General features: G+C 45.3%; 1 protein-coding gene across 1 annotated transcript in view; it reads right to left on the bottom strand.

Moving 5' to 3' along the window:
* IL17D (interleukin 17D) overlaps positions 1-8,879 on the bottom strand; it is a 115,986-nt gene extending 107,107 nt beyond the window's left edge. Inside the window, exon 1 of the mRNA XM_078655980.1 lies at positions 8,658-8,879. Within this exon, the coding sequence (XP_078512106.1) occupies positions 8,658-8,672 (15 nt within the window). The 5' untranslated portion in view covers positions 8,673-8,879. The remainder of the gene's footprint in view (positions 1-8,657) is intronic.
* Positions 8,880-23,192: the final 14,313 nt, after the last annotated feature.

Here is a 23,192-nt window from a genome sequence, read left to right as displayed (position 1 = left end):
CATCAACTGTGTTTTTTGCAATTTTCACCCCGAGTGTGCTGGGGATGCTCAGACGTGAGTCCCAGGCTCTCCACACCACTGGAGTCAAGCTATCCAGGCTGATGAAGGCTGATAGCCAGAAACCGGTCCTTGGATGCTTGATTCCGGTCTGGGAAAGACATGGCTTGGTAGTTCGGACTGGACTGTTCCCATGAGGCACAGGGTCAGAGCTGATTTGCATATAGCCAGTGTCTAACCCAGGGTGGTGTGGAGTGCAAAAAAACGATGGATTTAGGCCCAGATCCTTGTACTGGGGTGAATGTATGACTTTGTTCTACATTCTGTCCATCAACTGTGTTTTTTGCAATTTTCACCCCGAGTGTGCTGGGGATGCTCAGACGTGAGTCCCAGGCTCTCCACACCACTGGAGTCAAGCTATCCAGGCTGATGAAGGCTGATAGCCAGAAACCGGTCCTTGGATGCTTGATTCCAGTCTGGGAAAGACATGGCTTGGTAGTTCGGACTGGACTGTTCCCATGAGGCACAGGGTCAGAGCTGATTTGCATATAGCCAGTGTCTAACCCAGGGTGGTGTGGAGTGCAAAAAAAACGATGGATTTAGGCCCAGATCCTTGTACTGGGGTGAATGTATGACATTGTTCTACATTCTGTCCATCAACTGTGTTTTTTGCAATTTTCACCCCGAGTGTGCTGGGGATTCTCAGACGTGAGTCCCAGGCTCTCCACACCACTGGAGTCAAGCTATCCAGGCTGATGAAGGCTGATAGCCAGAAACCGGTCCTTGAATGCTTGATTCCGGTCTGGGAAAGACATGGCTTGGTAGTTCGGACTGGACTGTTCCCATGAGGCACAGGGTCAGAGCTGATTTGCATATAGCCAGTGTCTAACCCAGGGTGGTGTGGAGTGCAAAAAAACGATGGATTTAGGCCCAGATCCTTGTACTGGGGTGAATGTATGACTTTGTTCTACATTCTGTCCATCAACTGTGTTTTTTGCAATTTTCACCCGGAGTGTGCTGGGGATGCTCAGACGTGAGTCCCAGGCTCTCCACACCACTGGAGTCAAGCTATCCAGGCTGATGAAGGCTGATAGCCAGAATCCGGTCCTTGGATGCTTGATTCCGGTCTGGGAAAGACATGGCTTGGTAGTTCGGACTGGACTGTTCCCATGAGGCACAGGGTCAGAGCTGATTTGCATATAGCCAGTGTCTAACCCAGGGTGGTGTGGAGTGCAAAAAAACGATGGATTTAGGCCCAGATCCTTGTACTGGGGTGAATGTATGACTTTGTTCTACATTCTGTCCATCAACTGTGTTTTTTGCAATTTTCACCCCGAGTGTGCTGGGGATGCTCAGACGTGAGTCCCAGGCTCTCCACACCACTGGAGTCAAGCTATCCAGGCTGATGAAGGCTGATAGCCAGAAACCGGTCCTTGGATGCTTGATTCCGGTCTGGGAAAGACATGGCTTGGTAGTTCGGACTGGACTGTTCCCATGAGGCACAGGGTCAGAGCTGATTTGCATATAGCCAGTGTCTAACCCAGGGTGGTGTGGAGTGCAAAAAAACGATGGATTTAGGCCCAGATCCTTGTACTGGGGTGAATGTATGACATTGTTCTACATTCTGTCCATCAACTGTGTTTTTTGCAATTTTCACCCCGAGTGTGCTGGGGATGCTCAGACGTGAGTCCCAGGCTCTCCACACCACTGGAGTCAAGCTATCCAGGCTGATGAAGGCTGATAGCCAGAAACCGGTCCTTGAATGCTTGATTCCGGTCTGGGAAAGACATGGCTTGGTAGTTCGGACTGGACTGTTCCCATGAGGCACAGGGTCAGAGCTGATTTGCATATAGCCAGTGTCTAACCCAGGGTGGTGTGGAGTGCAAAAAAACGATGGATTTAGGCCCAGATCCTTGTACTGGGGTGAATGTATGACTTTGTTCTACATTCTGTCCATCAACTGTGTTTTTTGCAATTTTCACCCCGAGTGTGCTGGGGATGCTCAGACGTGAGTCCCAGGCTCTCCACACCACTGGAGTCAAGCTATCCAGGCTGATGAAGGCTGATAGCCAGAAACCGGTCCTTGGATGCTTGATTCCGGTCTGGGAAAGACATGGCTTGGTAGTTCGGACTGGACTGTTCCCATGAGGCACAGGGTCAGAGCTGATTTGCATATAGCCAGTGTCTAACCCAGGGTGGTGTGGAGTGCAAAAAAACGATGGATTTAGGCCCAGATCCTTGTACTGGGGTGAATGTACGACATTGTTCTACATTCTGTCCATCAACTGTGTTTTTTGCAATTTTCACCCCGAGTGTGCTGGGGATGCTCAGACGTGAGTCCCAGGCTCTCCACACCACTGGAGTCAAGCTATCCAGGCTGATGAAGGCTGATAGCCAGAAACCGGTCCTTGGATGCTTGATTCCGGTCTGGGAAAGACATGGCTTGGTAGTTCGGACTGGACTGTTCCCATGAGGCACAGGGTCAGAGCTGATTTGCATATAGCCAGTGTCTAACCCAGGGTGGTGTGGAGTGCAAAAAAACGATGGATTTAGGCCCAGATCCTTGTACTGGGGTGAATGTATGACATTGTTCTACATTCTGTCCATCAACTGTGTTTTTTGCAATTTTCACCCCGAGTGTGCTGGGGATGCTCAGACGTGAGTCCCAGGCTCTCCACACCACTGGAGTCAAGCTATCCAGGCTGATGAAGGCTGATAGCCAGAAACCGGTCCTTGGATGCTTGATTCCGGTCTGGGAAAGACATGGCTTGGTAGTTCGGACTGGACTGTTCCCATGAGGCACAGGGTCAGAGCTGATTTGCATATAGCCAGTGTCTAACCCAGGGTGGTGTGGAGTGCAAAAAAACGATGGATTTAGGCCCAGATCCTTGTACTGGGGTGAATGTATGACATTGTTCTACATTCTGTCCATCAACTGTGTTTTTTGCAATTTTTGCCCTAACAATTCAGTAGGAGGACACGCAATTATCTACAACGATTCCATCAAATGCACCACATCCACCGACATCATGGAACACATGCACTTCAGACTACAAACAGACAACAGCATCACCCTAAAAAGCACCTTCACATATCAACTGCCAGGATCACAAACCAACTTCAGCAACCTTGTCACAGGCTTCTTTGCTTCCCTCACCATTAGGTCCAAGGACTTCATACTACTCAGCAACCTCAACTTCCACCTCTGGACACAACAGACCGCTGCTCCACAGCCCTCCTCGAAAGCTTGGGCAACACTAGAATCACCCATCTCATCACTGCCCCAACACACATCGCAGGACATACTCTGGACCAAATCTTCACTACCAGTGACAGGATCAATTAAAATTCTGCCTCACTGTTCACATGGACGCACCACTCCATCCAACACTTCCACATCTACGCATTACAAGTAAACAAACCCACAAGCAGCAATTTATCCAGCCAGAATTGGAGTAAAGTCAAAACGGCAGACTGGCTCAACGACCTCAACAAGGACATCACCAACTTCAACAAATGGATCAAGAACTGCTTGGACTTTCCCACCTCAATCAAAACCAACAGATAAAAATGAAAAAACAAACAAGCCAGCTGCTATACGGATGAACTCTGGGAATCCAAACGCTTCTGCAAGCAGCTGGAAAGAAAATGGAGATCCAGCCACGATGCTGCTGCCAGAACCATCCACAAGGCTGAACTCAGACACTTCCTCCAACTTCTGTGTGACACCAAAAAAAGGACACCAATCAAAAGCATAGAGGCGAGCTGTAACAAGATCTTCTCAATAGTCAAAGAGTTCACCACACCTGAGGCCACAGCCAACACCTTCACCCCATCACAGGCACTCTGTGACAACTTATCTAACTGTTTTCACGGCAAAATAGAAACAATCTACAGCAGCTTGGAATAACAATCAGAACCCCAAGATTTCATTGCCAACCTTCCAACTGCCTACCAGGATGGATATCTGAATGGAAAACACTCACCGAAGAAGGCACAGCAGTGATCATGAAAACAATACAAACCTGGGCCCCAACAGACCCATGCCCCCACCACATCTTCAACATGGGTGGATCACTAATCAGCAACACCCTCACCCACATCATCAAAACCTCCATCAAATCTGCCACCTTCCCAGAAGGTATCACTAATGTCACAGTTAATGCCCTCCTCAGAAAACCATTGCCCAACCTCAGCAAGCTGAGCAGCTTCTGATCCTTCTCTATTCTCCCATACCCTGCTTTACTGATGAGAAGGCCATCAACAAACCACTCACCAGCCAGCTTGAACTCCATGACCTACTGGACCACAATGAATCAGGATTTCGAAGCAACCACCGTACAGAGATAGCACTCATCGCGGCTACAGATGACATCCGCACAATACTAGACTGTGAAGTAACTGCAGCCCATATCCTTCTTGACCTCTCTGAAGTCTTCGACACAGTCTCCCACCACATGCTCGCCAGAAGATTGCCCGACATAGGCATCCAACGCCCGGCCCTCCACTAGATAAACTCCTTCCTTACAGGAAGAACACAGAGAGTCACACTACCACCCTACACATCTGAATCCAAAGATCTGATCTGTGGAGTCCTTCAGGCTTCATTGCTCAATCCAACCCTGTTCAACATCTGCATGACACTACTCGCCAACCTCATCAGATCCTAAGGCATTGCCATCATATCCCATGCAGCTGATACCTAACTCATCCTTTCTCTGGCCGACAAGTCCACCACCACAAGAACCAACTTCTCCAACTGCATGATCAATGTAGCAGACTGGATGAGATCTAACTGTCTGAAACTCAACTCCAACAAGAAAGAAATGCTGATCTTCAGGGACAATAACTCACCACAGGGCTCCACCTGGTGGCCTGCAAAGCTCAGACCCACCCCAACCGAGCACGCCAGAAACCTGGGAATCATCCTGGATGATAAGCTCAACATCACAGCACAGGTCAACGAGGTCAGCTCATCCTGCTTCCACGTTCTCCATGTGCTCCACATAATTTTCAAATGCCTACACCTGAGCACCAGTGGCTCTGTCACACAAGCCCTCATTACAATCAGATTAGACTATGACAATGCACTGAACGCCGAGATTTCCAACCATCTCCTACATTGACTCCAAACCATCTAGGATGCCACAGCGAGGCTTAGCTTTGCCCTCCTAGGATGCACCCACATCTCATTATATTTCATTACACTTCAGAGACCTACACTGACTCCCCATCCACAAATGCAGCAAATTCAAACTCCACCCACACACATATATGGCATGGTACAACTTCGGATCAACATACCTCAACAACTGCCTTCACTGTCACCAACCCACTAGACACCTGCGCTGAACAGCACTCTCATTCGCACCCCCCCATCCACAAAAGCAGAATAGGAAGTCAAGCATTCGCTTACATCGCACCCAAGACCTGGAACAACCTCCCTCAACACATCAGCTCCTTCTCCTCACTTCCTGAATCCTTCAAGAAGCTGAAGGCTAACTCTAGCTTTTTGACTAACTCTGCAGGGCGGGCACCCTACACCCTAGTCCTACGCCTAAACACCTGTTCAAGCTCAAGGAGACCCTCATTGGTGATTAGCTGGGCCATACACATCCTAATTACATAAAATAACAGTTGTGTAATTGAGACACAGGTAGATTAAGGGATGGGCCACAAATAGTACAATAAACATTCATGGCTTCAAAACCACTGAATCACCACTAGAACAGTGGCTCCTCAATAGCGGGGCTAAAAAAAAATTTATGTCTCATCACTATGGGCCATATGTATCAAGATACCAATTAGCGATTCTGTAATAGCGATTTTTAAGAAATCGCTATTTCAGAATCGCTAATTGGTATGTATCAAGAAAATCGCAATATTTTAGCGATTTCTTGATATTCCTTAATTGCAAATTCGCAAATTGCAAATTCGCAATTAAGGAATACTTTCCCATTCATTTCTATGGGCCTCCTGGCTCATAGGAAGGAATGGGAATTTATTCTCAATTTGCGATTCACAATTTGCTAATCGCAAATTGAGAATAATTTCAAGGGTGCAGGGGTGTCCAAAGGACACCCTGTTGCACCTCTGAAATAAGTATGGGTGCACATGTAGCATGTATGTGCGTCACATGGCACTTTAAAAAATGCTGAAATGTGCATTTTTCAAGGAAATCGCAACTTACCACCAACTAGAAGTTGGTGGTAATTTGCGATTTCTTAAGGGCATTTTGGAATTTTTCTTTGCTTAATACATTGCATTTAAGGAATCGCAATATTTGCGATTCCTTAAATGCAATTGCAAAATAAGGAATGGCAAATTTTGCGATTCCTTATTTTGCACCCAAATTCTTTCATACATACCATTTTGCAAAAATGAGTTCGCAAACGCCGAAATTCTGCGAATTTCGGCGTTTGCGAACCCATTTGGTCTTGATACATGTTAACTAATCCTAGGGAAAAGAAGAAAGGCAAATTCCAAGAGAAATAAGAAACAAAAATATAGAAAATAAAAAGATTTCAATAAAAGTAAAACTTCAATTTGTTAAATAAGACGTATGTGACATAAAAACATAAAAGTGCTTAATTTGTAAAAATTAAATTAAAATAAATGTGAGAGCCCTTGCCAGAGATCACTGCAGCTTGCACCTCCCATTGCCCTTGCCAGCGCTGCAAATGATAATGCCAACACAGCTACTAACCATCACACTCCTACAAGTGTGACAATTCAGACTAGTCAATATCACTCAAAGATATAAGAATGGCTTGGTGTCATGTATTAGTCATTTTTTTTGTACATTTAAATATTAAACAACTGTTGCTGTGCTCATTTCAAAATTAGACAGAAAGCGCCACGATGTGGCAGACTTCACAAGTGGAGATGTTGACAATTAGGTGCCGGTACAGAGCACCGGTTCAAATTAAGCACTGCATAAAATGCAAGGAAAACAGCAGAAACCACATTGTAAAGGTACCTATAAATATTGTTTTGCACATTTACATATATTTGGGTGACATGAAAATGTTCCTTTCTATGGTTGGCTCATATCCACAAAGGATGAGATGCAATGGGTAACAAATCAATCTGAAGTGTGGGTGCCCAGAAAACATCGGAATGCTATGCTGGTGCTTCGTGAAGCCAATATAACAAAACAAACATAGAATTACAGATGGGTTACAGTGAATGTTTTTTACGGGGATGTTTTTCACCAAGGTGTTCTGAGTGACATCAACTAGACAACAAGAGTGAAGCTTACGTTGTCTATCATATCAGTCTGAGCCTCGAGGGGAAAAACATACAAGTAATGCACTTTTTACCCATCTATAATTTTATGTTATGTCCTGAATTCATCTGCCCCTGCTTTTAACTGATACACAGTGGAAGAGGAGTAATGGGGGAGCCATATATAACTTGGCCCTTTATGTATTGCTGTCCTAAAGGTAAAAAATAATTCATATCTTCCATCCTTGACCAGCCCTCACCCCCTTCCCTGTCTTCCTTCCACCTTGTGCAGCGGTGCTTTCTGCTTTCAGTCAAAACAGACATACAGCACGGTGCTGACAGGCTCTCAGAGAGAGCTGCCAGCCTGGCTTGAAAGGGCTTTATGACATCACAACAGTGGGTTATCAGTTTTGCTAACAACGATTGCTATGTCATAGCAGGGACTTATGAGATCTAGAAACTGAAATAAACTAAATATTCTACGACAATGAGGCTTCCCCACTTCTAGCCTAGATAATTTGGTACACATCCCCAAGAAATGGAAATGTACTGACAGTGACACAGCGGTCCCTTGCCTCCCTCCTCCAACTCTCACAGTCAGTACATTTCCAGACCATGGTGACAGTCAGCCACAATATTGACTTTCCTTTGCTTTAATGGCATTTTTCAATAGAGACAGTCGGGAGAACCGTGTTTAGTTTATTTCACACCATATTGTTTTTGTAGGCTCTCGGTATTGTTGATCCCACGCGTAACAACACCTCATGAACAGGTAGTAAAGTGTTAGAACAGCCACACGACTATGAAATTGAGAAGCAGGGTGAGGATACGTAAATACGAATACCGCCGTGCACTTTGACTTCATTTCAGTGTTTCCGGCCCAGAACTCCCCACGTGTTTGTGGTTAAGGGTGTAATTCCTCACTTCCAACCACATCACGCATAATGGCCCTGGAGGGATATGTATCTGTGCATTAAATTCGTTGCAGATGAGATGAGTCTAAAAGAACAGTTCACACACACAAAATGACAGAAGTCCTCCGGCATCATATTCAACGAGGCATGGGGGAGACAACCCCGGTGGAAGTCCAGCTCACAGATTATGTCATTAATGGCTTCTCCTGATCCATATTATTTTTTGGACCTGTGTAGCAAAACTGTATAATCAATCCCAGTTGAGTGTCGGTGACTGTGTTCAGCTGACTGGCATTTGTGTACCAAGTAGAGTTTAACTTGTTTTTCTTTTCAGTGGGCATAATTGACCAAAAATTGAGAGTGCGCTGCTTTATCAAGTAGAATATTTGGAGGAGACGGGGTAGGGCGGTTGGGGGGGCGGTCTAGACATCTTTTCCCAGATACAGCCATCCACACGCCTCCTTCCCATTTCCTTTAGAATATTAAATTTGAAAGCAAGCGAGCACGTTCCCCCCTTACCTTGTCGTCCTGCATGTCGGCCGTCGTTCAGGGGAGGTGGCGCTGAGACAGACAGGCGGAGGAGACTGCTGGCTCCTGGAGGAAACTTCTTGCCAGTGTCTCGGTGGACGAGCTGCAGGGAACGCTGGAAGACTGCCCCGATGAGCAGAATCTCCCCTTGGCCCCTAATGCCGAGAACATTTTACGCAGGCATAGCGAGAGCAGGGCTCACCTCGAGCTCTTGGCGCGCCCGGACATCTGAGGAGATTTATTTTTTTCGCGAGGGAGGGGAGGCGGTGACGCAGCCACGGGCCCGACGCTCGCAGGGAAGGAAGCAGGGACACATAGCCCCCTTTCTGTTCAGTGAAGCTCCCTGCACTGTGCCCGGGACCTCCGAGCTGCTCCGTGCAGCAGCAGCAGCACTGACACTGCCCGCCTGCCCTCAGTCCCCCCACTCACAGGGGATACACGTATCCAAACACTCCGGCATGAATGCCCCGCTGTTGTGCCTCCTTCCGAAGTGGTGGCACGGAGAAGTGCGCACGCTTTGCTCCCCACTCTTCAAAGGAAGCAAATGCCTCTAGCCGTTATGTAAACTTTTCTAGATTATTGTGTTTGTAGCGCTAGCTGCGGCCACAGGCAGCTTCTGAGCGCTTGCTCCAGCAATTGAGAAAACGAGGTCCCAATCTGGCAAGAAGTTAACAAAACTTTACAATGCATTAGACGTAAAGACCCCTACCAATTCTGGAAAGGTGTTTGTCACTGAAAGCACAATAAAAACACCCTAACAACACTATATCCTCATAGTTCTGGTCTTCACACTCTTCCTTTAAACCCACTGAAGGGTGAGGAAGTGTTCAGTCTTGCCAAGAAAATCAAAACCTCCAAACTCCCATCAGAACCATGCGTAAAGAAAGGTATCTTAATCCCTGGAAGTTGATATTATGAGCACGAGTAACGCTTCCCTTTAAAGGGGCCACAGGTTCCGACTCTTACCATTTCCCCTCCCTCGAGAGACCCCCAGGTGCTGCCAGCTGCAGATGAAACTCAAACCTTCCATGCCCAAGCCAATTCTTGGAAAAAGTCGTCACCAGGGATCTGCGCTGGCCAAGGCAGAGAATACTGTTGACGCTTGACCAAGGCCTGCAAACAGAGCTTATCCTGGGATCAGAGCATCCTGTTGAGAAAACTTTACGATTGGAAGAATATATGGTGGGCCCTTGTGTGTGTTTGATCATTCCTTCACACCTGAAACCAGCACATATGGATAGGTTCACGTGTTTCATTTCCCAGCAGAGGTCCTTTCTCTCCCCTCTTCGATATCTCCATAACCCCCCCCCATCAACTATTATGTCCCCATCAGTCAAGTCAAATTCACAATATCTAGATGCACACTCGTGTTGACACTTGCACAGCAAAGTTTGCCCGCACAACAGAGGGGCATCTGCGGTCTGTGCAGGTAACAGCGGTGGGGCCCTGTAAGGAGGGATTTCGAGGGACAACGCAGAGGGAAAATGTATTGTTTATTTAATTTTCCCTCTGCAATCGTCCCTCGAACTCCCGCCTTACCTGGCCCCACCACCCCAATGCTGTTACCTGCACAGACCGCGGTTTCTGAGGGAGCATATGTACAAGCCCCTATCGCCAACACAACGTCCCTTATATCGACGTCGTGGTGTTTGCTTAATATTATGCATAAATCATATTGGGGAGAAAGACCTGGTGTCCTGCGGAAACTCAACACTCTATAGGACAACCCTATGATGTAGCAGAATCGAGGTATTTGATATCAGACAGTCTGGCTCCCTGAGAAATTTAGTTCAAGATTAATATCTCTACCCCACTAAGAGTATTTAAAGAAACATTCATCTAACTTTGCATTCAATATGATTACATGCCTTTATAAAATAATCAAAATTCATTGCTAATCGGTAATAATAAATAGGGATATATTTTACAAAAATAAATATTTCTATCAAAAATGATTTCCTTCATTTAATAAAAAAGACAAATGTACGCAGGGACAGGTCAGCGATGGTCTGACAACTCTTAAGACACATCGGGCCCGATTCACAAAGGTAAACTCGTTTGGTCTAAACTTAGGCAAAACGTCTACGTTTATGACTTTGGGAATTCACAAAGGGCATTTACGAGTACTATCTTTATGACGCAGTCGGGATGGGGATCTCGCATATAAAAGAGAGAAAAGAAGAAACCTCCGCATGTAGGTGCTTTAGAAGTACTATTGTAGTACTAATAAACATACGACCAAATGCAGTTTACAGGCCCCATAGGTTTACTCATGTGTAAGTTCACCTTTTTAAATAGGCTCCTTTGAGTTTTGTGTTTTAAGTTTTTAAAACCAATTTTATTAGAGGCCGAGAGGGAAATTTGAAGCAGTGGAGTCCCTGTCTAACAGGAGTCCCCACGATCTGTATGACGTTTTTCAATTCATGATAGAAGTCTTGAAAGTTAGGGAGTTCGCTTTAAGTCAAGCTTTAAGGCAATGTAATAGGGAGACTGTATGACGTGTACACTGAGTTGGCGAAGCACGACTGATGGAACATAGCAGAGATAGATTCTGAAGAAAAGTCCTTACATTTTATACTGCAGTGTGAAGTTTGTTTTCAGTGAAAGTTATGAGTCTCATTTAATGAGATGTCGTTTTTTAATGTAAATTAAGTTTATAAAATATTAAATTACCTGCATTGAGTAATCTGAACGGTAAGGCTAAGTACTGCTGCTGCCCGGAGGGCACGTCAGAAGGCACAGAACACGAAGAGCTAGAAATGTATGGAATTTACAATTTAAAACCAATTGCACATTTTTTAATTTCAAGGTCATTTCAGTGAGCTGCTACCGAAAATCTCATTCATTCCAGCATGCCTTCATATGAAACACATACGAGTAGGTTCCCATGACCTTACGTTTGCCTTTTCCAGCAAGTTCTCCATACATCAAGAGCCAGGCAAACATACACATAACATAATGCAAAGACTCCTGGCAACGAGCTGGTGTTTGCGTTGCTGTGTTTGACATCCTCATGGCATGGAAGGATAGCAATGCCTATTGTCCCAGGCTCCTTTTTTCGGTGTCACATGGTCGATGCATGAACCTGAACCAGAGAGCATCTGCTTCCCACTGGCATCCTCAGCTGTGCAATAATGCGCGTCCACGAGGGACATATGTGCTGGCCATGCCCATAAGGACATGAAACACGTTAGGATTCTAGTTCTCCGTTTTTGTTGATTTTTATATACAAACACAGACAGAAAACCATCAGTAGCCCTCTCTATAGCAGAAATTAGGTGTTATTTTCCCTGCTGTCAGTCATTGCAACCGGGCCAATGGCTGTGTACATTACAAGCACAGAGAGTTAAAAAATGAAAGAATGATATTCCCTCATGAAAACTGAATAGCCGCAGACATGCAAATGCTCTTGCACTTCAATCATAAATATTTCCAGTTTAATGTTGCATTGATTGTACATGGCTACTTACTCCACTAAAGTCCTAGAGTCATCAGATTGTGAGAGTTCATCTAACAGTTGTACACTTAGTGGCAAGATACTATTTGCATCTTCTTTTATCTCACCCCCAAAAACATAATCATAGATAAACACCTAAATGGTGAAAAAATAAATATTACTAAATCTAGCCGGAAATGTCACAAAATAAATATTATAAAACTGGAAGCCCTAATTATAATAAGCAATTCAGTAATTAGTTGGAGTCTTTTGTGTGCCAGGTTCTGATCGACAGCTGGATCCTTCTAAAACCGGATTTTATTTGTTTATGAAAGGCATAGCCTTCTGCATGCTCGGCGCTGGCCCCCAGCATGTTTGTAAGCAGCAGGCTTATGCCCCCTCTGAGTGCTTCTCAGAATCACTGCAACACACTGCATGTCCTGTGGGACTGACTGCCCAGCTTTGAAACAATGCTGGCAAAGGATATGGGCGAGATGAACACTTACTTGGAGTTCTCCGAACCTCCCTCCACAAAGCAATATTGCATGACACGTCTCAGATATCTGACATCTCTCAACGCACTAGGACATCGATGGGTTTCCACATCTCTGCCGGTAGCCAAGCTCAGTATCTTGACGCAGTGAGTTTGCATATGTGTCTATCTGAATATCCTTTAGTCCCCGATGTAGATAGAGGTACAAACTGATGACTCCCTTGACGTCCTTGATACCTTTAACACAACCTACGAACCCTCATTCTAGGTCATGGACCTCTTACAGGGTCAGTGTCCTTCACTGTCCTTTAGTATGAATCACTCCGGACGCTGTACCTTATTGGATGTTGGCAGTCTACTAGCACATATAAGAGATCATTGGTAGGACTCACAGGTAGTGGCAATGAAACATAATGTGTGGCTATGGTCCTGTCACATAGGTTGTCGGTCATGTATGACTATGGTTCTGTCACATAGGTTGTCGGTCATGTATGGCTACGATTCTGCCACACAGGTTATGTCACTCATGTATGACTATGGTTCTGTCACATAGGTTGTCGGTCATGTATGACTATGGTCCTGTCACATAGCTTGTCGGTCATGTATGGCTATGATTCTGCCACACAGGTTATGTCACTCATGTATGACTATGGTTCTGTCACATAGGTTGTCCGTCATGTATGACTATGGTTCTGTCACATAGGTTGTCGGTCATGTATGGCTATGATTCTGCCACACAGGTTATGTCACTCATGTATGACTATGGTCCTGTCACATAGGTTGTCGGTCATGTATGACTATGGTTCTGTCACATGGGTTGTCGGTCATGTATGGCTACAATTCTGCCACACAGGTTATGTCACTCATGTATGACTATGGTTCTGTCAAATAGGTTGTCGGTCATGTATGACTATGGTTCTGTCACATAGGTTGTCGGTCATGTATGGCTACGATTCTGCCACACAGATTATGTCACTCATGTATGACTATGGTTCTGTCACATAGGTTGTCGGTCATGTATGACTATGGTTCTGTCACATAGGTTGTCGGTCATGTATGGCTACGATTCTTTCACATAGGTTATGTCACTCATGTATGGCTATGGTTCTGTCACATAGGTTGTCGGTCATGTATGGCTACGATTCTGCCACATAGGTTATGTCACTCATGTATGACTATGGTTCTGTCACATAGGTTGTCGGTCATGTATGACTATGGTTCTGTCACATAGGTTGTCGGTCATGTATGGCTACGGTTCTGTCACATAGGTTGTCGGTCATGTATGGCTATGGTTCTGTCACATAGGTTATGTCACTCAAGTATGGCTATGGTTCTGTCACATAGGTTGTCGGTCATGTGTGGCTACGATTCTTTCACATAGGTTATGTCACTCATGTATGGCTATGGTTCTGTCACATAGGTTGTCGGTCATGTATGGCTACGATTCTGCCATATAGGTTATGTCACTCATGTATGACTATGCTTCTGTCACATAGGTTGTCGGTCATGTATGACTATGGTTCTGTCACATAGGTTGTCGGTCATGTATGGCTACGGTTCTGTCACATAGGTTGTCGGTCATGTATGGCTATGGTTCTGTCACATAGGTTATGTCACTCATGTATGGCTATGGTTCTGTCACATAGGTTGTCGGTCATGTGTGGCTATGGTTCTGTCACATAGGTTGTCGGTCATGTATGGCTATGGTTCTGTCACATAGGTTGTCGGTCATGTATGGCTATGGTTCTGTCACATAGGTTCTCGGTCATGAATGGCTATGGTTTTGTCACATAGGTTGTGTCGCTCATGTATGGCTATGGTTCTGTCACATAGGTTGTCAGTCATGTATGGCTATGGTTCTGTCACATAGGTTGTCGGTCATGTATGGCTATGATTCTGCCACATAGGTTATGTCGGTTATGTATGGCTATGGTTCTGTCACATAGGTTATTTTAGTCATGTTTGGCTACGATTCTGCCACATAGGTTATGTTAGTCATGTATGGCTACGATTCTGCCACATAGATTATGTCAGGCATGCATGGCTACGATTCCGCCACATAGGTTATGTCGGGCATGTATGGCTATGGTTCTGTCACATAGGTTATGTCGGGCATGTATGGCTATGGTTCACACACATAGGTTATGTCGGGCATGTATGGCTATGATTCTGCCACATAGGTTATATCACTCATGTATGGCTATGGTTCTGTCACATAGGTTGTCGGTCATGTTTGGCTATGGTTCTGTCACATAGGTTGTGCCGCTTATGTATGGCTATGATTCTGCCACATAGGTTATGTCGGTCATGTATGGCTATGGTTCTGTCACATAGGTTATGTTAGTCATGTTCGGCTATGATTCTGCCACATAGATTATGTCAGGCATGCATGGCTACGATTCCGCCACATAGGTTATGTCGGGCATGTATGGCTATGGTTCTGTCACATAGGTTATGTCGGGCATGTATGGCTATGGTTCACACACATAGGTTATGTCGGGCATGTATGGCTATGATTCTGCCACATAGGTTATATCACTCATGTATGGCTATGGTTCTGTCACATAGGTTGTCGGTCATGTATGGCTATAGTTCTGTCACATAGGTTGTCGGTCATGTATGGCTATGGTTCTGTCACATAGGTTGTGTCGCTCATGTATGGCTATGATTCTGCCACATAGGTTATGTCGGTCATGTATGGCTATGGTTCTGTCACATAGGTTATGTTAGTCATGTTCGGCTATGATTCTGCCACATAGATTATGTTAGTCATGTATGGCTATTATTCTGCCACATAGATTATGTCGGGCATGCATGGTTACGATTCCGCCACATAGGTTATGTCGGGCATGTATGGCTATGGTTCTCTCACATAGGTTGTCGGTCATGTATGACTATGGTTCTGTCACATAGGTTGTCGGTCATGTATGGCTACGATTCTGCCACACAGGTTATGTCACTCATGTATGACTATGGTTCTGTCACATAGGTTGTTGGTCATGTATGGCTACGATTCTGCCACATAGGTTATGTCGGGCATGTATGGCTATGGTTCTGTCGCATAGGTTGTTGGTCATGTATGGCTATGGTTCTTTCACATAGGTTATGTCACTCATGTATGGCTATGGTTCTGTCACATAGGTTGTCGGTCATGTATGGCTACGATTCTTTCACATAGGTTATGTCACTCATATATGGCTATGGTTCTGTCACATAGGTTGTCGGTCATGTATGGCTACGATTCTGCCACATAGGTTATGTCACTCATGTATGACTATGGTTCTGTCACATAGGTTGTCGGTCATGTATGGCTATGGTTCTGTCACATAGGTTGTCGGTCATGTATGGCTATGGTTCTGTCACATAGGTTATGTCACTCATGTATGGCTATGGTTCTGTCACATAGGTTGTCGGTCATGTGTGGCTATGGTTCTGTCACATAGGTTGTCGGTCATGTATGGCTATGGTTCTGTCACATAGGTTATCGGTCATGTATGGCTATGGTTCTGTCACATACGTTGTCGGTCATGTATGGCTATGGTTCTGTCACATAGGTTATATCACTCATGTACGGCTATGGTTCTGTCACATAGGTTGTCGGTCATGTGTGGCTATGGTTCTGTCACATAGGTTGTCGGTCATGTATGGCTATGGTTCTGTCACATAGGTTGTCGTCATGTATGGCTATGGTTCTGTCACATAGGTTCTCGGTCATGAATGGCTATGGTTCTGTCACATAGGTTGTGTCGCTCATGTATGGCTATGTTTCTGTCACATAGGTTGTCGGTCATGTATGGCTATGATTCTGCCACATAGGTTATGTCGGTCATGTATGGCTATGGTTCTGTCACATAGGTTATGTTAGTCATGTTTGGCTACAATTCTGCCACATAGGTTATGTTAGTCATGTATGGCTACGATTCTGCCACATAGATTATGTCAGGCATGCATGGCTACGATTGCGCCACATAGGTTATGTCGGGCATGTATGGCTATGGTTCACACACATAGGTTATGTCGGGCATGTATGGCTATGATTCTGCCACATAGGTTATATCACTCATGTATGGCTATGGTTCGGTCACATAGGTTGTCGGTCATGTATGGCTATAGTTCTGTCACATAGGTTGTCGGTCATGTATGGCTATGGTTCTGTCACATAGGTTGTGTCGCTCATGTATGGCTATGATTCTGCCACGTAGGTTATGTCGGTCATGTATGGCTATGGTTCGGTCACATAGGTTATGTTAGTCATGTATGGCTATGGTTCGGTCACATAGGTTATGTTAGTCATGTTCGGCTATGATTCTGCCACATAGGTTAGTTAGTCATGTATGGCTATGATTCTGCCACATAGATTATGTCGGGCATGCATGGCTACGATTCCGCCACATAGGTTATGTCGGGCATGCATGGCTATGGTTCTCTCACATAGGTTGTCGGTCATGTATGGCTATGCTTCTGTCACATAGGTTATGTTAGTCATGTCTAAGGACGCACCCCCCACCCCGAGTAACACCGCCAAGGACTACTCGACCACGAGGTACAACTAACCTCGATCCTGACAGGTAACTATTAGCCCCGGCATCCCAGACGAGGGACCACACCCGGTGCCACTTCATCCCTGACCCCTTTGATTTTCGTTGTTCTAGGTACTCGTACACTCTCGGTACCTTGATCACCTACAACGGCGCCTGACCAGGCCCAAGCACGTTGCTCGGCAGGTTAGTGATGCCCCTGACCGATTCCGGGTGGCTGCATGAGGCCCGTGAATACTCCACTACTCACCCACTCACTCCGGAGATCGATTGATACAAGTCGAGTAATAATCTCACTCACCCATGACAACTGTGAAGCAGCCCATGTGCCAAACAGTTTTTATTCTGCCAAACCACCCCACGGGCACCTCCTCTCACAAATGTGATGCACGCACACCACGAACGAATCCCCCGTCTCCGGCGCCACCCAATGGCCACCCACTGGACTATCTGAAATAATCAAACAATCACCCAGTAGCTCACGGACTTCACTACTGTCACCGCTTGATCACGATAACTCTAAACATTTCGGCGGACCACTCACACCGACCAGGTCGACCTCTTAATTCTTTTTCACCGGGCAATTTTTTCACACTTGCATGAATTGTGCCACAGACCTGCCGCATAAGACTGTACCACAACATGATTGTCATGGCCACGGAACCATTCACATGATCCTCGCTACGTTAACTGTTTCTATGTTCTTACGTTTCTGGGCGGATGCCTTATGTTGTTTCTTTATTTCTTCCCCCTTTACTCCCACAGGCATTCGTAGTAAAAACAGGCAATGATTAAAATAGTCCTGATGATGATCCCGGTTCATTAGGAGCCAGGGGATCGAAACGTTGACGCTTGAACAGTATTACAGGAAATTCAATTGTATGTTATTCTGTAAATACTGTATGTCGAAACTTGTTTGAATTGATTAATAATTTGCAAGCGACAGTTGGCTGCAAACCTCTTGCCTGAAAAAACCCTCTTCTTTTCTTATCTAATTCTTCTACTATTTTATGACATATGTTGTCGGTCATGTGTGGCTATGGTTCTGTCACATAGGTTGTCGGTCATGTATGGCTATGGTTCTGTCACATAGGTTGTCGGTCATGTATGGCTATGGTTCTGTCACATAGGTTCTCGGTCATGAATGGCTATGGTTCTGTCACATAGGTTGTGTCGCTCATGTATGGCTATGTTTCTGTCACATAGGTTGTCGGTCATGTATGGCTATGATTCTGCCACATAGGTTATGTCGGTCATGTATGGCTATGGTTCTGTCACATAGGTTATGTTAGTCATGTTTGGCTTCGATTCTGCCACATAGGTTATGTTAGTCATGGATGGCTACGATTCTGCCACATAGATTATGTCAGGCATGCATGGCTATGGTTCTGTCACATAGGGTATGTCGGGCATGTATGGCTACGGTTCACACACATAGGTTATGTCGGGCATGTATGGCTATGATTCTGCCACATAGGTTATATCACTCATGTATGGGTATGGTTTTGTCACATAGGTTGTCGGTCATGTATGACTATGGTTCTGTCACATAGGTTGTCGGTCATGTATGGCTATGGTTCTGTCACATAGGTTGTGTCGCTCATGTATGGCTATGATTCTGCCACATAGGATAGGTTATGTCGGTCATGTATGGCTATGGTTCTGTCACATAGGTTCTGTTAGTCATGTTTGGCTACGATTCTGCCACATAGGTTATGTTAGTCATGTATGGCTATGATTCTGCCACATAGATTAGGTCGGGCATGCATGGCTACGATTCCGTCACATAGGTTATGTCGGGCATGTATGGCTATGGTTCTGTCACATAGGTTGTGTCGGGCATGTATGGCTATGGTTCTGTCACATATGTTGTCGGTCATGTACGGCTATGCTTCTGTCACATAGGTTATGTTAGTCATGTATAGCTACGATTCTGCCACATAGGTTATGTCGGGCATGTATGGCTATGGTACTGTCACATAGGTTGTCCGTCATGTATGGCTATGATACTGCCACATAGGTTATGTCGCTCATGTATGGCTATGATTCAGCCACATATGTTATGTCGGTCATGTATGGCTATGGTTCTGTCACATAGGTTCTGTCAGTCATGTATGGCTAGGATTCTGCCACATAGGTTATGTTAGTCATGTATGGCTACGATTCTGCCACATAGGTTATGTTGGGCATGTATGGCTACGATTCTGCCACATAGGTTATGTCGATCATAATTATGTCGATAATAATAAATTAATTTTAACATTAACATTAACATCATGTATGGCTATGGTTCTGTCACATAGGTTATGTCGGGCATGTATGGCTATGGTTCTGTCACATATGTTGTTGGTCATTTATGGCTATGGTTCTGCCACATAGGTTATGTCGAGCATGTATGGATATGGTTCTGTCACATAAGTTAAGTCGGACATGTATGGCTATGGTTCTGTCACATAGGTTATCGGTCATGTATGACTATGATTCTGCCACATAGGTTATGTGCCACATAGGTTATATCACTCATGTATGGCTATGGTTCTGTCACATAGGTTGTCGGTCATGTATGGCTATAGTTCAGTCACATAGGTTGTCGGTCATGTTTGGCTATGGTTCTGTCACATAGGTTGTGCCGCTTATGTATGGCTATGATTCTGCCACATAGGTTATGTCGGTCATGTATGGCTATGGTTCTGTCACATAGGTTATGTTAGTCATGTTCGGCTATGATTCTGCCACATAGATTATGTCAGGCATGCATGGCTACGATTCCGCCACATAGGTTATGTCGGGCATGTATGGTTATGGTTCTGTCACATAGGTTATCGGTCATGTATGGCTATGGTTCTGTCACATAGGTTGTCGGTCATGTATGGCTATGGTTCTGTCACATATATTGTCGGTCATGTATGGCTATGGTTCTGTCACATAGGTTATATCACTCATGTACGGCTATGGTTCTGTCACATAGGTTGTCGGTCATGTGTGGCTATGGTTCTGTCACATAGGTTGTCGGTCATGTATGGCTATGGTTCTGTCACATAGGTTGTCGGTCATGTATGGCTATGGTTCTGTCACATAGGTTCTCGGTCATGAATGGCTATGGTTCTGTCACATAGGTTGTGTCGCTCATGTATGGCTATGTTTCTGTCACATAGGTTGTCGGTCATGTATGGCTATGATTCTGCCACATAGGTTATGTCGGTCATGTATGGCTATGGTTCTGTCACATAGGTTATGTTAGTCATGTTTGGCTACAATTCTGCCACATAGGTTATGTTAGTCATGTATGGCTACGATTCTGCCACATAGATTATGTCAGGCATGCATGGCTACGATTGCGCCACATAGGTTATGTCGGGCATGTATGGCTATGGTTCACACACATAGGTTATGTCGGGCATGTATGGCTATGATTCTGCCACATAGGTTATATCACTCATGTATGGCTATGGTTCTGTCACATAGGTTGTCGGTCATGTATGGCTATAGTTCTGTCACATAGGTTGTCGGTCATGTATGGCTATGGTTCTGTCACATAGGTTGTGTCGCTCATGTATGGCTATGATTCTGCCACATAGGTTATGTCGGTCATGTATGGCTATGGTTCTGTCACATAGGTTATGTTAGTCATGTTCGGCTATGATTCTGCCACATAGATTATGTTAGTCATGTATGGCTATGATTCTGCCACATAGATTATGTCGGGCATGCATGGTTACGATTCCGCCACATAGGTTATGTCGGGCATGTATGGCTATGGTTCTCTCACATAGGTTGTCGGTCATGTATGACTATGGTTCTGTCACATAGGTTGTCGGTCATGTATGGCTACGATTCTGCCACACAGGTTATGTCACTCATGTATGACTATGGTTCTGTCACATAGGTTGTTAGTCATGTATGGCTACGATTCTGCCACATAGGTTATGTCGGGCATGTATGGCTATGGTTCTGTCACATAGTTTGTTGGTCATGTATGGCTATGGTTCTTTCACATAGGTTATGTCACTCATGTATGGCTATGGTTCTGTCACATAGGTTGTCGGTCATGTATGGCTACGATTCTTTCACATAGGTTATGTCACTCATATATGGCTATGGTTCTGTCACATAGGTTGTCGGTCATGTATGGCTACGATTCTGCCACATAGGTTATGTCACTCATGTATGACTATGGTTCTGTCACATAGGTTGTCGGTCATGTATGGCTATGGTTCTGTCACATAGGTTGTCGGTCATGTATGGCTATGGTTCTGTCACATAGGTTATGTCACTCATGTATGGCTATGGTTCTGTCACATAGGTTGTCGGTCATGTGTGGCTATGGTTCTGTCACATAGGTTGTCGGTCATGTATGGCTATGGTTCTGTCACATAGGTTATCGATCATGTATGGCTATGGTTTTGTCACATAGGTTGTCGGTCATGTATGGCTATGGTTCTGTCACATAGGTTATATCACTCATGTACGGCTATGGTTCTGTCACATAGGTTGTCGGTCATGTGTGGCTATGGTTCTGTCACACAGGTTGTCGGTCATGTATGGCTATGGTTCTGTCACATAGGTTGTCGTCATGTATGGCTATGGTTCTGTCACATAGGTTCTCGGTCATGAATGGCTATGGTTCTGTCACATAGGTTGTGTCGCTCATGTATGGCTATGTTTCTGTCACATAGGTTGTCGGTCATGTATGGCTATGATTCTGCCACATAGGTTATGTCGGTCATGTATGGCTATGGTTCTGTCACATAGGTTATGTTAGTCATGTTTGGCTACAATTCTGCCACATAGGTTATGTTAGTCATGTATGGCTACGATTCTGCCACATAGATTATGTCAGGCATGCATGGCTACGATTGCGCCACATAGGTTATGTCGGGCATGTATGGCTATGGTTCACACACATAGGTTATGTCGGGCATGTATGGCTATGATTCTGCCACATAGGTTATATCACTCATGTATGGCTATGGTTCGGTCACATAGGTTGTCGGTCATGTATGGCTATAGTTCTGTCACATAGGTTGTCGGTCATGTATGGCTATGGTTCTGTCACATAGGTTGTGTCGCTCATGTATGGCTATGATTCTGCCACGTAGGTTATGTCGGTCATGTATGGCTATGGTTCGGTCACATAGGTTATGTTAGTCATGTATGGCTATGGTTCGGTCACATAGGTTATGTTAGTCATGTTCGGCTATGATTCTGCCACATAGGTTAGTTAGTCATGTATGGCTATGATTCTGCCACATAGATTATGTCGGGCATGCATGGCTACGATTCCGCCACATAGGTTATGTCGGGCATGCATGGCTATGGTTCTCTCACATAGGTTGTCGGTCATGTATGGCTATGCTTCTGTCACATAGGTTATGTTAGTCATGTCTAAGGACGCACCCCCCACCCCGAGTAACACCGCCAAGGACTACTCGACCACGAGGTACAACTAACCTCGATCCTGACAGGTAACTATTAGCCCCGGCATCCCAGACGAGGGACCACACCCGGTGCCACTTCATCCCTGACCCCTTTGATTTTCGTTGTTCTAGGTACTCGTACACTCTCGGTACCTTGATCACCTACAACGGCGCCTGACCAGGCCCAAGCACGTTGCTCGGCAGGTTAGTGATGCCCCTGACCGATTCCGGGTGGCTGCATGAGGCCCGTGAATACTCCACTACTCACCCACTCACTCCGGAGATCGATTGATACAAGTCGAGTAATAATCTCACTCACCCATGACAACTGTGAAGCAGCCCATGTGCCAAACAGTTTTTATTCTGCCAAACCACCCCACGGGCACCTCCTCTCACAAATGTGATGCACGCACACCACGAACGAATCCCCCGTCTCCGGCGCCACCCAATGGCCACCCACTGGACTATCTGAAATAATCAAACAATCACCCAGTAGCTCACGGACTTCACTACTGTCACCGCTTGATCACGATAACTCTAAACATTTCGGCGGACCACTCACACCGACCAGGTCGACCTCTTAATTCTTTTTCACCGGGCAATTTTTTCACACTTGCATGAATTGTGCCACAGACCTGCCGC

The sequence above is a fragment of the Lissotriton helveticus genome, chromosome 8 (genome assembly GCF_964261635.1).
Source record: "Lissotriton helveticus chromosome 8, aLisHel1.1, whole genome shotgun sequence".
NCBI classification, from domain to species: Eukaryota; Metazoa; Chordata; class Amphibia; order Caudata; family Salamandridae; genus Lissotriton; species Lissotriton helveticus.
The sequence above is the reverse complement of the archived record's forward strand: the minus strand, read 5'-3'. Positions and strand labels throughout refer to the sequence as shown.